The sequence below is a fragment of the Ceratotherium simum genome, chromosome 22 (assembly GCF_057802395.1).
Source record: "Ceratotherium simum simum isolate JZ-2026a chromosome 22, ASM5780239v1, whole genome shotgun sequence".
In the NCBI taxonomy this organism is placed as follows: Eukaryota; Metazoa; Chordata; class Mammalia; order Perissodactyla; family Rhinocerotidae; genus Ceratotherium; species Ceratotherium simum.
In genome coordinates, this window is record NC_141921.1 from 14,186,618 (window position 1) to 14,200,196 (window position 13,579).

A 13,579-nucleotide genomic window follows, 5' to 3' on the forward strand; every position below is an offset into this window, starting at 1 on the left:
ACGCTAGGTGGCATACTCTGGTTTCTCTTCAAATCGTATAAATCTTTCGCCTTTTACTAAAGATTTCCGTGGAGAGGAACAGTTAGGAGATTTTAACCAATTTTTTGAGGCCTCGTATTTACGAGGCTATGTGTTGCAGTTAAAAAAAAAAGAACAATCATCAAGTCCGTATGTTAGTGTGGTTGTTTTGAACACTTTCAGCAGGTTCTATAAGTCTCCGAACGTAGTAGTGTTGTATGTGCCAGACTTGTTTCGTCAGTAAGTGTAGTGTTGTTGCTATTTCGTTTTTATTTTCTTTCTTTGCACGAGGCTGCAGAAGGTGAAGGAGTTGAGGGATGAAGGGCAGTGAGAAAAGATGAAGATCACCCATGCGCATCCCAACAGTTTTGGCTTGAGGTCCGAAAGGGGGGTGAAGGCAGCAGTTCTTACCACCCCCCGTCCGACTCTCTGGTTCCCACCCCGGAGGCAACAGCCAAGGACAGTTTGGTGTGTGACTCTCTTCAGCCTGATTTTTCCCCTATTCAACTTTCACTCTATGCCAAACAGTTTTCCAGGCTGAAGGTAGGAGGTTCCTTCCTTAACTGAAGGAGCTTAATTTTTTAGTGGAGTCAAGCACTAAAAAGGTAAAAGTATAACCTGGAATAAACAATATACAATCTCAGTGAGAAGTGCCATGCAGAAAAAGAGCGTTATGAAAGAATGGACAGGGCTAGCTACCGAGTGTGGATGACCATGGGTCTTAGACCTAGGTCCTCGCGCCCATCTGCGTCCTCTCGGTAGGGAGCTCATCTAGTTCTACGGCTTTAAGTAAAGGCTTTCTCACAGCTGGTGACGTCCAACTTGACAGCCATCAGCAGGTCCCACTGACTCCCAGATTCAAAGCATATGCTTCATCCAACCACATTCTCCCTCCTCCACTGCTACCGCCCTGCTCCCAGCGGTCTTAATGCATTCACGCAAAAGCCCCTCCCTAACTGTTCTGCCTGGACCGCCCTCCCCCTTTGCCCCAGTTCTCCCCACAACAGCCAAATTATTTCTTTAAATATAAATAACCGCTTGTCCGGCCATGCTGAGGCCGCGTCCCACATACAGCAACTAGAAGGATGTGCAACTATGACATACAACTATCTACTGGGGCTTTGGGGGAAAAAAGGAGGAGGATTGGCAATAGATGTTAGCTCAGAGCTGGTCTTCCTCAGCAAAAAGAGGAGGATTAGCATGGATGTTAGCTCAGGGCTAATCTTCCTCACAAAAAAATAAATAAAATGAAATGAAATAAAATAAAATATAAATAAATATCAGATAACACACAGGATTCTCCAGCACAAACCCCTCCAAATGCCTTTCCCCGGGACATGTGGCTCACACCCTTCCTCCTTCAGGTCCCTAGTCCAGTGTTACCTGATCTGAGGTCTACACTCACCACCCTGTACGAAACAGTGCCACTCCTACCACATTGCTGTTTATCCTTTTAACTTGCTTTATTCTTCTTCAGAGCACAAACTACTCCGGGAAATTATACCATACATTAATTTCTTTACTTGTCTGCTGTATGTTTCTTCTCCTAGAATGTAAGCTCCGTGAAGCAGGGACTTGACCTGACTTGTTCTCTGATGGATTCCATGTCCCTAAATCAATGCCTGACACATGAGCTCTCATTGAATATTTGTGGAACAAATGAATGAATAGATTTATTTTCTAAACACATATACAGTATTTAATCTGTCCCACTACGGTTCTAAGCACTTTACAAAATTAATTTTCCTAAGAATCCTACTAAATAGATTCTATTATTATCTCCATTTTAGAAATAAGGAAACTGAGGCATAGAAAGGTTAAATAGCCTCATTCAAGTCACAAAGGCAGAAAGTGGTAGAGCTGGGATTCAAACCCAGGCAGCCTGGCTCCAGAAGAGGCATACTCTTTTTTTTTTCTTTGTGAGGGAGATCAGCCCTGAGCTAACATCTGTGCTCATCCTTCTCTTTTTGCTGAGGAAGACCGGCTCTGAGCTAACATCTATTGCCAATCCTCCTCCTTTTTCTCCCCAAAGCCCCAGTAGATAGTTGTATGTCATAGTTGTACATCCTTCTAGTTGCTGTATGTGGGACGCGGCCTCAGCATGGCCAGAGAAGCCGTGCGTCAGTGCACGCCCGGGATCCGAACCCGGGCCGCCAGTAGCGGAGCGCGTGCACTTAACGCTAAGCCACGAGGCCAGCCCAAGGCATACTCTTAATTATTGTGCTACTGATGGGGTTCAGAACACCCTACCCCAAAATATGGCACCTCGGCGTATTGAATATTTTAACCTGCAGGAATTTGGGAAAACAAGCAAGTCGTTCTTTGGGGCTGGCCTCATGGCGTAGTGATTAAGTTCAACACATTCTGCTTCAGCAGCCCAGGTTCGCAGGTTCAAATCCCAGATGCAGACCTACACCACTCGGCAGTCACACTGTGGCGGCACCCACATACAAAATAGAGGAAGACTGGCACAGATGTTAGCTCAAGGCTAATCTTCCTCAGAAAAAAAAAAAGAAAAGAAAGTCATTCTGACCACCCCCCACCCCTCCTTTCTCCCTTGAAACAGGTCATAAAACCCTCAAGAAAGAGTTGCCCTCCCTATACCAGGAGGAAAGGAGCCATCCTTATCTCCAAAGACAAAGGGACTCCGAGAAGAGTCCGAACAAACAGGCTTTGCTAAATTTCCCCCAGTTTACTACACTTACCTCATACTCTTTAACCTATCATATTCCTCCACGACTGTCCACTCTTCATCAAACCTAGCATAAACACACTCAGGTTTAACCGTTCCTTCCGGTCTTTATTTGTTTATGAAGGTTCCCATGTCATGTAAAACTTACATTAAATTTATGTGCTTTAAAAAAAAAAAAATTTATGTGCTTTTCTCCTGTTAATCTGTCTTCGTTGGTTTAATTTTCAGACCCAGCCAGGGCCCCTAAGAGGAGGGAGGAAATTCTTTCCTCTCCAACACTACCTTTTCTTCTAGCAAAAGGAATCATGCTCTACTTAGTCTGCACTGTGCTTTTTTCACCAAAGATCATGGCTACCTTTTGATATCATTGTAGGAATATACTGATGTGGTCGACACCTTGTTTATGACTTGTTTTACAATTTCCGTGAGATTCCACTCAGTCTCACGTGCTCCTACTTACTCAACTGCCTCTGGCTGGGAGCGAAGGAATTTACCTCAGGAGGTGATCAATGACTTTAATCTCCTGCCTATGTGTTCCTTGAGGCATACCGTACCTTGGAATGCAAGGACACATCTCATTCATTCGCCCCCACGCCCTAATCTTTGAGACTAACCAGACCACCTAATACTTTTTCCTTTGACATGTCTACAGAATAATAAAATAGCTAAAATCATATATAATGGCCCCACACAGACACTTCCATGCAGCAGCTCTTTACTGCCCATGGGTCCTGTGCCCATGCTGAACACAAAATAAAGGTGCACAATCGAACCAGCGGCTTGTGTCTGAAAATTCTTTTTCAACTTGCGACTCAGCGGCCCCACATCATATACCACAGTTAATTTAACCAGTCCTCTCGGTTAAACCAGTCTTCTAGAACATCTAGCTTGTTTTCAATTTTCATTATCCAAACAACATAGTCGTGAAGTGGTACTGCAGGTAACCACATTTTCAGTCTTGAGAGATAATGCCAAATAACTATCTTTTGTGTGTGTGTGTGTGTGTGTGTGTGTGTGTGAGGAAGATCAGCCCTGAGCTAACAACCATGCCAATCCTCCTCCTTTCTTTTTGATTGAGGAAGACTGGCCCTGGGCTAACATCTGTGCCTATCTTCCTCCACTTTATGTGGGCCGCCTCCACAGCCTGGCCTGACAAGCGGTGCACCGGTGCGTGCCCGGGATCCAAACCTGGGCCGCCAGCAGCGGAGTGTGCGCACTTAACTGCTCCATCACGTGCCGGCCCCGCCAAATAACCATCTTTAATCTGTGTGCAACATAATTTTGTACAAAATCCCTAAGACAGAAGTCTAACTTTATTTTCTTCCAGACAGTCAATTGTCCCTCATTTTAGATTGGTAGTATCTTGTTTTACAGCTCCTTTAAACTCTTTATGGAATAAAATAGCATTTAAATAAGGAAATAAAGTCATCACTGAACATTGACTGAGCACTGATTATGTGACAGGGACTAGGGAAGCAGAAATGAGTAAGGCACCACTCCAGGCCCCAGGGATCTTTCTCCAGGGAGATTTAGATCCTCAGGAAGACAAAACGCATGATGAATGAAAGAGGTGGCACCGGGAGTCTTCAATAACCAAGAGTAAATCCAGAGCTAGAGGCCTAGTGCCTTTAGGACCCGTGAATTTATGCAGAGTAACTGAGAGAAGAGCTGCTAATATTTGGAACTGAGACAGGAACCAGCCTAACGAGACAGGGCCATCTGCAAGGGCCCTGGCCTTACAACATAAGGCCCCTAACCAATCGGCAAGCTAAGAGAATCAGAGGCCACCAAGATCCACATTCCGCAGCCTCCGGACTTTCCCTGGTTTACGCATGCGCCCTCGCACCCAGGAGTCCGCTGAATGTGACCCTAGCCCCATTAGCATAGTAAAAATCACACCCGGGGCGGAGAGCTAGCATGCAATGATACATGCGTCCCATGTAGTAGTGTGCTACACGACAGCGCAGGCGCAAGCACAACCCCACCTCTACACCATGACAAGGCTCCTCCCCAGCCTTTGCCTAATAAAAGCCCACAGTCCCGCTCCCTAACGAGCCGGTCGCTTGCCCCTTTCCTTTCTGCGCCGGCTCCCCTGTGCCTCTCTTACCGCCAGCTAATAAACTTTTACTTTCCTACTCCCATGTGTCCTCTCTTGATTTCCAGCCTGGGAGATGTTGGGGAAGAGGGAGAATCCCCCTGGGCCCTTTCCTTTAAGGTTCTTATGGCTGGCCAAATATTTTCTTCTGCTAACCTGTCTTTTAATTAATACCAAGTTTAATAACATGTATACATGGGAGAAACCAGGGAAACTGAGTTTCTCAACAAAATGGCAGAGATTCTCATCTTAAATACCATCTTCAGCTAAAGACAAAGGAGGATGTTGGGGGTGGGGAGGGAGACAGAAGGGAGACAGAAATCACAGTAACCAAGGGTATGCAGATTTAAGTCCTCTCCTTCAGTACTGAAAAGTGATAAGATCATCCCCTGCCTCTTCCCAGTACACAGAGGGAGATACCTTTACAAATGTAAACATTTGGTAAACAGAACTTTGAAAAGAATGGGCTTAGCGAGGACCCTGCCAGTCTGTCCAGAGCCAGAGTTAAATTCCTTTAGGCAGTTAGTGGGGGAGGTCAAATGTTCATCAGAGAAAATAATCAAGGTAAAGAGATATATTTCAGGGTGGCTAACTTTGATCTCCCACAAGGACAACAAGAACGCATGTGACGGTTACAGAACCACTAGTAATTTTGAGTGACCTGAAAGTGAAATAGATTGTATTTTGTCCTGGGGGGCAATGGGGATGTTGGGCTTAATAAGGGGAGTAGGGCTGACCATCTTAGACACGTCTGGCTGCAGTGTGGGAAACAGAGGAGGGGGTTGTGCCGCTGGAGTGAAGGCAGGAAGACTAACGAGCCTGTTGCAACGGTTCCTGCCAGAGACAGGATTGGCTGATTGGCTGAACTGGGGCTGAGAGAACTGAACCAATTGGAAAGACCTTGTAGAGGAGGAAAAACGATTTTCCCTCCACTCTCCGAGCTCTTGGCTGAGACCTTTGTAATGAAACACAGATTAACAAGAGACAAACAAACAGAAGTTTATTAACATGTATACATGGGAGATACTCAGGGAAAAATGAGTAAGTCCCTGAGGTGGCCTAAAATACCTGCTTAAATACCATCTTCAGCTAAAGACAAAAGAAAGAAAAGTGTGAGGAGGCCACCAGGAAAAGCACGGTAAGCAAGGGTAAGGTTAGGCAGATTTCCGCGGTGCCTTCTCCACCGGTTAGATCCTTTCCTGAGTTAGTCATGCTTCTTTTCCTAGTACCAAGAGGGAAACACCCTTACAAATGATTTCCCTTACAAATATAAATTCCCCTTCAAAAGGGTAACTTCTATTCTTTCAGAGCTTCTCCAGTTTCTCTAAATAATCAGCTTAAAATAATCCTTACGCCAAAGAGGCATATTTTGTGGCGACATATTCTGCTACCCTCAGTCTCTTATAAGGTAGAAGCCACGGGAGGCACATGTGAGGAAGAAGAAGGAGGCAAGGATGAGATCCAGGTTTCTGGTTTGGACACCCGCGGGGATGAGAAACACGATGGGGGCAGAACTGGGGAAAGACGAGGAGGGAGCTCAATTTTGGACTGAGTCTGAGGTGTCTGTAGGGCATTTAGAGCGAGATCTCCAGGACGCAGGTCTGGAATTAAAGACGGGCTGAGCTGAAAAGATTTGTGGGGGTTATAAGGGGAAACGGGGAGGGCAGGACTGCCCAGCGACCGGGGTAGAGTCAGGGTATGACGCCAAGGAAATAACTTTTGGGTTTTGCCAAGGTGGGAAGGCTAGGCCCCGCCCAAGTCCACGTCCACCCCTCCCCGCGCCACACAGGGCGCTGCGCACGGCAGACAGCGGTCCCTGCAGCGCCCCGCTCGCCGGGCATGCTGGGAGCGAAAGCCCGCTCCGAGCGCCGAGCGGGTCGGGGGCTGTAGTTTGGGACAGGCCCCAGTTCCCTGCAAGTCGCGGCCTTTGGTCACTTAAAGGGCAGATCCAAAAAGCGGTGATGCTCCCGGGGCAGGGTGCCCCTCCGGCGGCGGCAGGGGGCGCCTCGGGCCGCATCCCCTCTCCGCAGAGCGTGGCACTTCCACGCCTCCACGATCTGCTCCATCTGCAGGGGAAGGCCGGTTACTGCGGAGTCCCGCAGTGCCCCTCACCCCGCAGACCCTGGGCCGCGCCCCCCGCGCCTTTCCCCACGCCGCTGAGTGGATCTGAGCCTGTTCCCCGCGTCCGCACCGGGATGAGCGGTTCCCTCCGGTTCTGCTCTTCCAGGGCGCTCAGCTCCGCCGGGGCCAGCAAGGCCAGTCTCAGCTCCCGCACCACCGGGGCGGCCACCTCGGCCACAGGCCGCTCCAGCACGGCCTGTGAAAGCCAGCCCTGAGCCCGGGCGGGCGGGGGCACCTGCCCCGCCGCCCGCTCACCGGTTCCTGCGGCGGGGGCCTCTTTCCACACCCCCACCCCGCGCTCGCCTTAGCCCGGCTCACCGCGCCCACGCGCGCCCAGCTCCGGGCCGCCAGGACGAGCTCAGCCTCGTCCACGCAGAGCTTGTCGCTGCGCAGCAGGGGCAGCAACGCGGGCGCCGACAGCTCCAGGAAGCCGCGGGTCCGGAACGCCTCCTGTGGGCCCGGGAATGGGTCAGGGAGCAGCAGAAGGAGGTGTGTGGGGCTGGGAGTACGCAGACGGGAACTATGTACCTGGCTGTGGGCCTCTATGAAAGCTATGCAACGCTCCTGCAGCGGTCCCAGACCAAAGGTTACGGCAACCTGGGGGCAGGAGGGAGGTCGGGTTGGAGACTGCGGAGGCCATGTAGGCCAGCCCTTCACACCGGGAGGTGTCCAGCAACGCCTACCTGCAGGGCCTCACAAACCAGCTCCACGTCCAGCACCTTCACCACAAACTCCAGGCACAGCTGGAAACAGAATGAATATGGGTTGTGGCAAGGTGTCCCTGCTCCAAGACCCCAGACCCACCCCAGAAGCAGTGGACAGCGCTGGAGCAGGCTCCTAACAGCCCCAGACCCATCCTGACCTCCCAGGCCAGGGGAGGTGGGGAATCACCAGGGCCTGAAACTGGGCAAGCCTGGAGGGACTAAGGACTAGCAAAGCCAAGCCCAGCAGCCTACCTTCCAGCACATTCCCCACTAATCAGACTAGATAAGAGCCATTCACAGATTCCACTCTCCTTTTCTCTCAGGATGCTTCAAAGACACTTCTGTTTTAACCAGAAACTTGAATTTCATCCATGACAGCTCCCTTGCACCCTCACAGAAAAGCACTGGCCCGTGCCACTTCCATTTCTCTCAAAGCCACGCACCTCTCTCTTGGGCTTCCACTGCCACCCCCGTCCCTACCAGACTGGTGAGCCCTTCCCATCTCTCCCAATCCCTCTCCCCTTAACTGCCAAATCCTCACTCCCTTCCCTGAAACCTCCAGTGATTCTCCACTGCCCTCTGGGTAGAAGTCCAAATTCTTGCAAGTCCTGCATGAACCAGCCCCTGGTGCCCTCTCCAATCTCATCTCTCCCTCTTCTCCTCTCACACTCTTGGTCCAGCCACACTAAATGTGTCACTAGCTCCTTTTGTGCCTCTGTGACTAGAATGCCATCTTTCCACTCCCCCTCTGAACACACTCCCATCCATTCTACCTGATCCAACACAAATGTTTCCTCCTCCAGGAAGTCTTCCCCTCCTCTCTCCCTGGTGGCGAGACTAGAGACACTCCCCGTACAGTCTCAGCACCATTTACCCTCATCTGTCACACTTCTTATGCCACTGGGTGAAGTTTTTATGTGTCTCTCTTTTTTGTGTGTGTGTGTGAGGAGATCAGCCCTGAGCTAACATCTGCCAATCCTCCTCTTTTTGCTGAGGAAGACTTGCCCTGGGCTAACGTCCGTGCCCATCTTCCTCTACTATGGGACGCCGGCACAGCATGGCTTGCCAAGCAGTGCATCGGTGCGTGCCCGGGATCCGAACCGGTGAACACCGGGCCACTGCAGCGGAGCGCCTGCACTTAACCGCTTGTGCCACCGGGCCGGCCCTTCATGTGTCTCTCTTTGAAAAACAGGGATCAAGGCTGACCTGTCCTGGTATTTATAGCACCAGCCATAAATACCCTATATGCCCCCACAGCACACATAGGGCACACACGTGTCCTTTTGCACACAGGCACACATAAATGTCTGTTTACACAGAGAGATACCGATACCCATACTTCTCTCTGTATTGGTACACGTTCCTCTCCCGACCAGAGTGTGAGGCAGGGAGCCGTCCACATAAACGCACCTGTCGCAGTTCCTCCAGCCCATACTCCACAGCGGCTGTCAGCACCTCCAGCACCTGCAGAGGGGCGGTGGCGGGAGTGGAAGGGAATTTCTCTGGTCCCTCAGCCCACCCCCGCCCTCCCCACAGCCCCCTGCCCGACGGGCTCACAGAGTGGCGGCACAGCTTGACTCTGTTGGTGTACAGGAACTCCAGCACTGCCAGGAAGGCGTCAGCTGGCACGGTGCTTAGCACTACAGGGCTAGGCACCGCGGGGCCCGGTTCTGGGCCCAGAAGTCTCTGGAAGAAGTTGCATCTACAGGCCAATAAGCACCGGTGGGCAAACACCTCCTGCCGTTCTTGACCGACCACAAAGCGAACATCACTGTGGGGAGAGGGGCGGGGAGCCAGGGGAGAAGAGGCCAGAAGCTAGGGTGCAACTCTAGGCTTAGACTTTACCCACTCTGGGCCTTCGTTTCCTTGTCTGTCATAGAAGAGACAGGGCTTAGTCCTTCCAGCTGAAGGTCTGGGACACACAGGCCTGGGATCTAGTCCCAGCTCCACCCTCAGCAAGTGACTTCCTACCTTCGAATCTCAGGTTTCACACCCCTGAAATGAAATGGTAATCCCAACCCTTCGGGTCTCAGAGGAGGTGGCTCGGCTTGATCACTGAGGGGGACCAGGGCTGATGCAAGACTGATCCCACATACCCTACTCCTCCCCAGCCTGAGTCTTGGGGGAAGGGAAGCTCTTCCTCTTCCACAGACTGCAAACTCAGCTTTTCTCAGCCTCCTCCAGGCAGGAGGGGGTGGCGGTGCCGAGTGCACTGGCTGCAAACAGACACGGCAGTGATGCAACATCGTGAGGCCAGACCACACTTTCCATCTTCATGATCACTTCCGGCCCCAGCCTCTGGGCCTCTGAACAACATAGTGGGTAGGAGGCAGGAGATGAAGCAGGAGCTTCCTGGAGTCTGGGGTCCCAGGGGTCCCAGGTCCAAGGCTGGGGTTCTCACTACTTAGACCAGACTGCAATCCTCAAAGCAGTAGGGTTATCTGAGTCACCAACCGTTGGGGAGGAGCCCAGCTCCGAGGCAGTGGGGACAGAAAGCCGCATTCCAGTTCTACTGACCAGCCCTGCCCCACGCTCCACCCCTGGTTTCAGACATCACTAGCACCCAGGGCAGGCAGCGAGCCCCAAGCAGCACCCTTGAAATACTTCCTGTCTGAGACTCTGGCTCAATCCCTTGAGCTTTGTTCCTCTTATGAATCCCTGCTTCCCAGAACAGAGTCATCTGCTCCTCTGCCTCCCCAGGGAAGGACTCAAGTTACATCCCATCTCTCAGGATCCAGAGGGCAGAGGGCTCTTCTCTGCCAGGAGCCCAAGATCCAAAAAAGGAAGGTCTTTGCCTGAGGTCACACAGCCACTCCAGGCTCCAGCCCCTAGTGCCCTCACCTCTGGCTCTCAGGGTATCATGGACACTGAGTGACCAGTAGCCATGCTCTACACTTGACTTCCCCAGACTGAGTTCACCAGAGAAGAGGGTCAAGTCCTAATTCCCCGCCTCTTCATTACCCAGAGCTTCCTCAGAGTCATGGGGCCCAGCAGAGGCAGCTAGGGAAAACCCAGAGAGGGCCCACTTCCTCACCTGTATAGGGGGTTGTTGACAAGACTTCGGAGTGCTGTGGAAAAGGGCGCAGACTCTCCGTGCACAACCAGTCCTGGAGTCTCCATGGGAGGGGTGGGGCAGGAGAGTGAGCCGGTGGAACAGGGGCAAGAGCAGGAGGCCCGGCCAGGCCCTGGAGCTGGTGAGGAGACTAGAAAGGCCTGAGAGGGAGGGGCAGGAGCTTGGGAGGCCCGTCTGCCGAGAAGCTAAGGTTTAGGGATGGAGCAGGAGAGGCCCAGGTTTCTGAAGAAGGCATCAGAGGCCGGTGGAGGAGGCCAGAGGCTTGGCTTGGGGTTGGGGACTTCGGGAGGGGGCCAAGAGAGGCCGAGGTGGAGTGGACAGGATCGGGGAGGGGAGGCTGGCGGTGGATGAGGCCCTTGAGGCCCCGGGCTGGGAGCCTGCCCGGGCAGCCAGGGTGGGAAGCCTGTGAGTTTCCAGGGGAACTGGAGCCTGGCCTGAGAGGAGGCCCCGCCCATCTCCCACAGGCACTGGGAAAACTAGAGCCCTCAGAGGAGCCCTGAGCAGACAGAGGGTCTTAGCGCCCTGGCCCCTACCTGTTCTGGGTTCAGAGTTCAAACTCCCTGTCCCTCCTAACCCTCCTCCCACATGCACACAAGGTCAGGATCAGGTTAGCCAGGCCTGGGGAACCTCCCCTCAACAGGGAAAGTCCTCTCCCCCATAGAGTCAGAGACCAGACATGGCTTGTTTGGGAGGAGGCAGTGCTGTCCCTCCCAGAGGGGGTCAGGTGAGGAAGTGTCAGCTCTGACAGAAGTGTCACCTCTGGCATCCCTGAGATGCAGCCGCCATGGGCGGGGCAACCTGGGCACTAGGGCACACAAGAGGTGTGGCCAGCTGGGGACAAGCCCCAGGGCATTTGGGTCAGCAGGGGTCAGGAGGCTGGACTTGGGTTCACTGCCAAATTGAGTCACCACTGTTGCGCCAGGTCTGGCTCCCGCCAGCAGAGCCGATGGGCCTCCCCTCCCCCTGCTCACAGCCACCAGCTGAGGAAGTCATCCAAGCCCCACCCTAGCGGAAATGTTTGTCCTTGGTGAGGCTGATGGGGAGACGATAGAACCATGACGTGGTCCTTCCTGTGGGCCTGGATCCTGATTCCTGAACAGCCACCCCGACAGCCTCAAGGTTTCCCCATACCCCAGGCCTCTGCAACTTGCTCACAAGCGCGAAGAGCCAGTTTTCACACGGGTCGAAATGGACAGTAGCTCAAATGGGGTAGGAGGACACCTTTCTGACCACAGCCTTGCTCTACATCTGCCCCCTCACTCATCCTCGTCATGGTAGTATGCCCCTGGCCTCTAAGTCCTTGCTGTCCCCTTTCCCCTGATGACTCGGGCACCTGCACTCAGCATGTATTCAGGGTAGTAACACTCCCTGGTTAAGCCAGAGCCAGGACAGGAAGGAGGGAACAGGAAGGGAGGAATGCTTGTCCAGCAACCCATGGCAACTCCACAACACAGGCAAGGGGCCCTCACCCTCCCACCTGCCCATTAGGCCAGCAGGGCAAGGGCTGTGGAGCTAGGAGAGAGCTCGGAGGCCGAGCCTGCAGGTGACTCAGGTGCCTGCGGGAGTTTCGGGAGAAGAGGGCAGCCATCCCAGACTGATTCTGGAGGTAAGACCAGAGGCCAAAGGCAGAGGGTGGAAGGAGCTTCCTGAGTCACCCGCCCCCAGCCTCAGCCAGTTATGGGGGAGATCTTTGTGCCAACCACCCTAGGAGCAGGGAGGGGTGGAAGATGACTGGATTCAATACCCACAGGGCTAGAAGGATCTGTGGGGTTGAAGCAGTTGGGTCTGTCTGTCCCAGCCCTCTGGTTAGGGGTTGGAGGCACCACCATCTAGACTGAGGCAAAGGGCAGATACATCCCCCTCTTCTCCTGCTGGCAAAGTCAGGTGGAAGGGAGAGCAGGAGGCATACCTGGAGCTCATTAGCTAACCTCCACAGTGCCCAGGGGAAAGGGGGGCTCAGGGGCAGGGACTAGCCCCAGAGGACAATCTGAGCAGCATCTCTTCCCTTGCTTATGTACAGCCCTTAACCCCTAAGCACCTAGGAAACCACACAGCTCCGGACTATTTGATTCACCTGTCCCAAAAACAGAGGTAAGAAGGGGTCAAGGGGTAAAAACCCTCATCACCGAGTAAGAGACTGGATGGTGTACAAAGATGGCCAGTGAAGGCCATCCTGTCCAAGTGTGGGTCTTCCAGCCGGCAGGTCCATGGCTGGCAGGCCTGTGCTCCCCAGACGCCAGGAGGAGGAGTCTGCCCAAGATCCCGGGCTGAAACTATCACCGGTGCGACCCCCAGGCCGCCTGCCCAGCATTGATGAGGTCCGACGAGCAGGGCCAGGCCCGGCCTCCTGCCACGGCTCCGTGCTGGGCCTGGTCTCGTCCTTTTCACGCCGCAACTCACTGGCCGGACCAGGCCCGGGCCCGGGGGCTCGGCGACCGTCCCTGGGCCCAGTGCCTCCTCTAGGCTCGCGGCTCAGCTTCTCGGGGTTGCCGCTAGCGCCCGCCCGTCGCGCGGCGCCTTCATACCGCACAGAGCCGGCGCCCGGGGAGCGCTGGGAGGCCGCGCGCGCACAGCGGGCCCTGGAGGCGGCACTGGCCGCGGGCTGCGCGACGCGGCGCTACTCGGGCGCCCGAGCCGGGCGCTGGCGCGGGAGCTGTGCGAGCTGGTGCGCGTGCGCCTGCGCGAGCTCAGCCCGCCGCGCTACAAGCTGGTGTGCAGCGTGGTGCTGGGGCCGCGCGCCGGGCAGGGCGTGCGCGTGGTGAGCCACGCGCTCTGGGACGCGGCGCGCGACGGGCTGGCCTCCGCCGCCGTCACCAACGCCTCGCTCTTCGCCGTGGCCATGGTCCACGGGCTCTACTGCGAGTGAGGAGGCCCCC

The 13,579-nt window shown here is 53.9% G+C and overlaps 2 protein-coding genes and 1 non-coding gene across 4 annotated transcripts; 2 read left to right on the plus strand and 1 right to left on the minus strand.

Annotated features, from left to right (window-relative positions):
• Positions 1–12: 12 nt before the first annotated feature.
• LOC147914062 (U5 spliceosomal RNA) lies at positions 13–128 on the plus strand. The gene has a single exon (XR_015555897.1). It is a non-coding gene; the product is annotated as a U5 spliceosomal RNA (small nuclear RNA).
• A 5,651-nt stretch (positions 129–5,779) lies between these two features.
• On the minus strand, positions 5,780–13,252 carry BTBD19 (BTB domain containing 19). Of its 2 annotated transcripts, XM_004442007.3 has the most exons (8): positions 10,665–13,252; positions 9,188–9,401; positions 9,041–9,094; positions 7,610–7,669; positions 7,455–7,523; positions 7,245–7,376; positions 6,997–7,122; positions 5,780–6,871 (listed from the first exon to the last, which is right to left on the minus strand). In XM_004442007.3, the coding sequence occupies exons 1-8, from the start codon at positions 10,748–10,750 to the stop codon at positions 6,737–6,739; spliced, it is 876 nt and encodes a 291-aa protein (XP_004442064.1). In that variant the 5' UTR covers positions 10,751–13,252; the 3' UTR covers positions 5,780–6,736. The 2 variants fall into 2 exon arrangements, with proteins under 2 accessions (XP_004442064.1, XP_014651957.2); XM_014796471.2 differs by having other exon boundaries at positions 7,245–7,523.
• DYNLT4 (dynein light chain Tctex-type 4) lies at positions 12,911–13,572 on the plus strand. The gene is given in 2 exon segments (XM_087446063.1): positions 12,911–13,343; positions 13,346–13,572. Coding segments are annotated over 2 exon segments (657 nt in total). The 3' UTR covers positions 13,570–13,572.
• Positions 13,573–13,579: the final 7 nt, after the last annotated feature.

What these genes read in the sequence shown, in the direction of transcription:
- BTBD19 (XM_014796471.2), bottom strand. Translation starts at nt 10,750, where the DNA reads ATGGAGACTCCAGGACTGGTTGTGCACGGAGAGTCTGCGCCCTTTTCC. An exon ending in TGGTTTGTGAGGCCCTGCAG is followed by an intron (nt 7,524 to 7,609) that starts GTAGGCGTTGCT and finishes TCCTGCCCCCAG; the next exon opens with GTTGCCGTAACCTTTGGTCT. An exon ending in GGAGGGAACCGCTCATCCCG is followed by an intron (nt 6,872 to 6,996) that starts GTGCGGACGCGG and finishes CTTCCCCTGCAG; the next exon opens with ATGGAGCAGATCGTGGAGGC.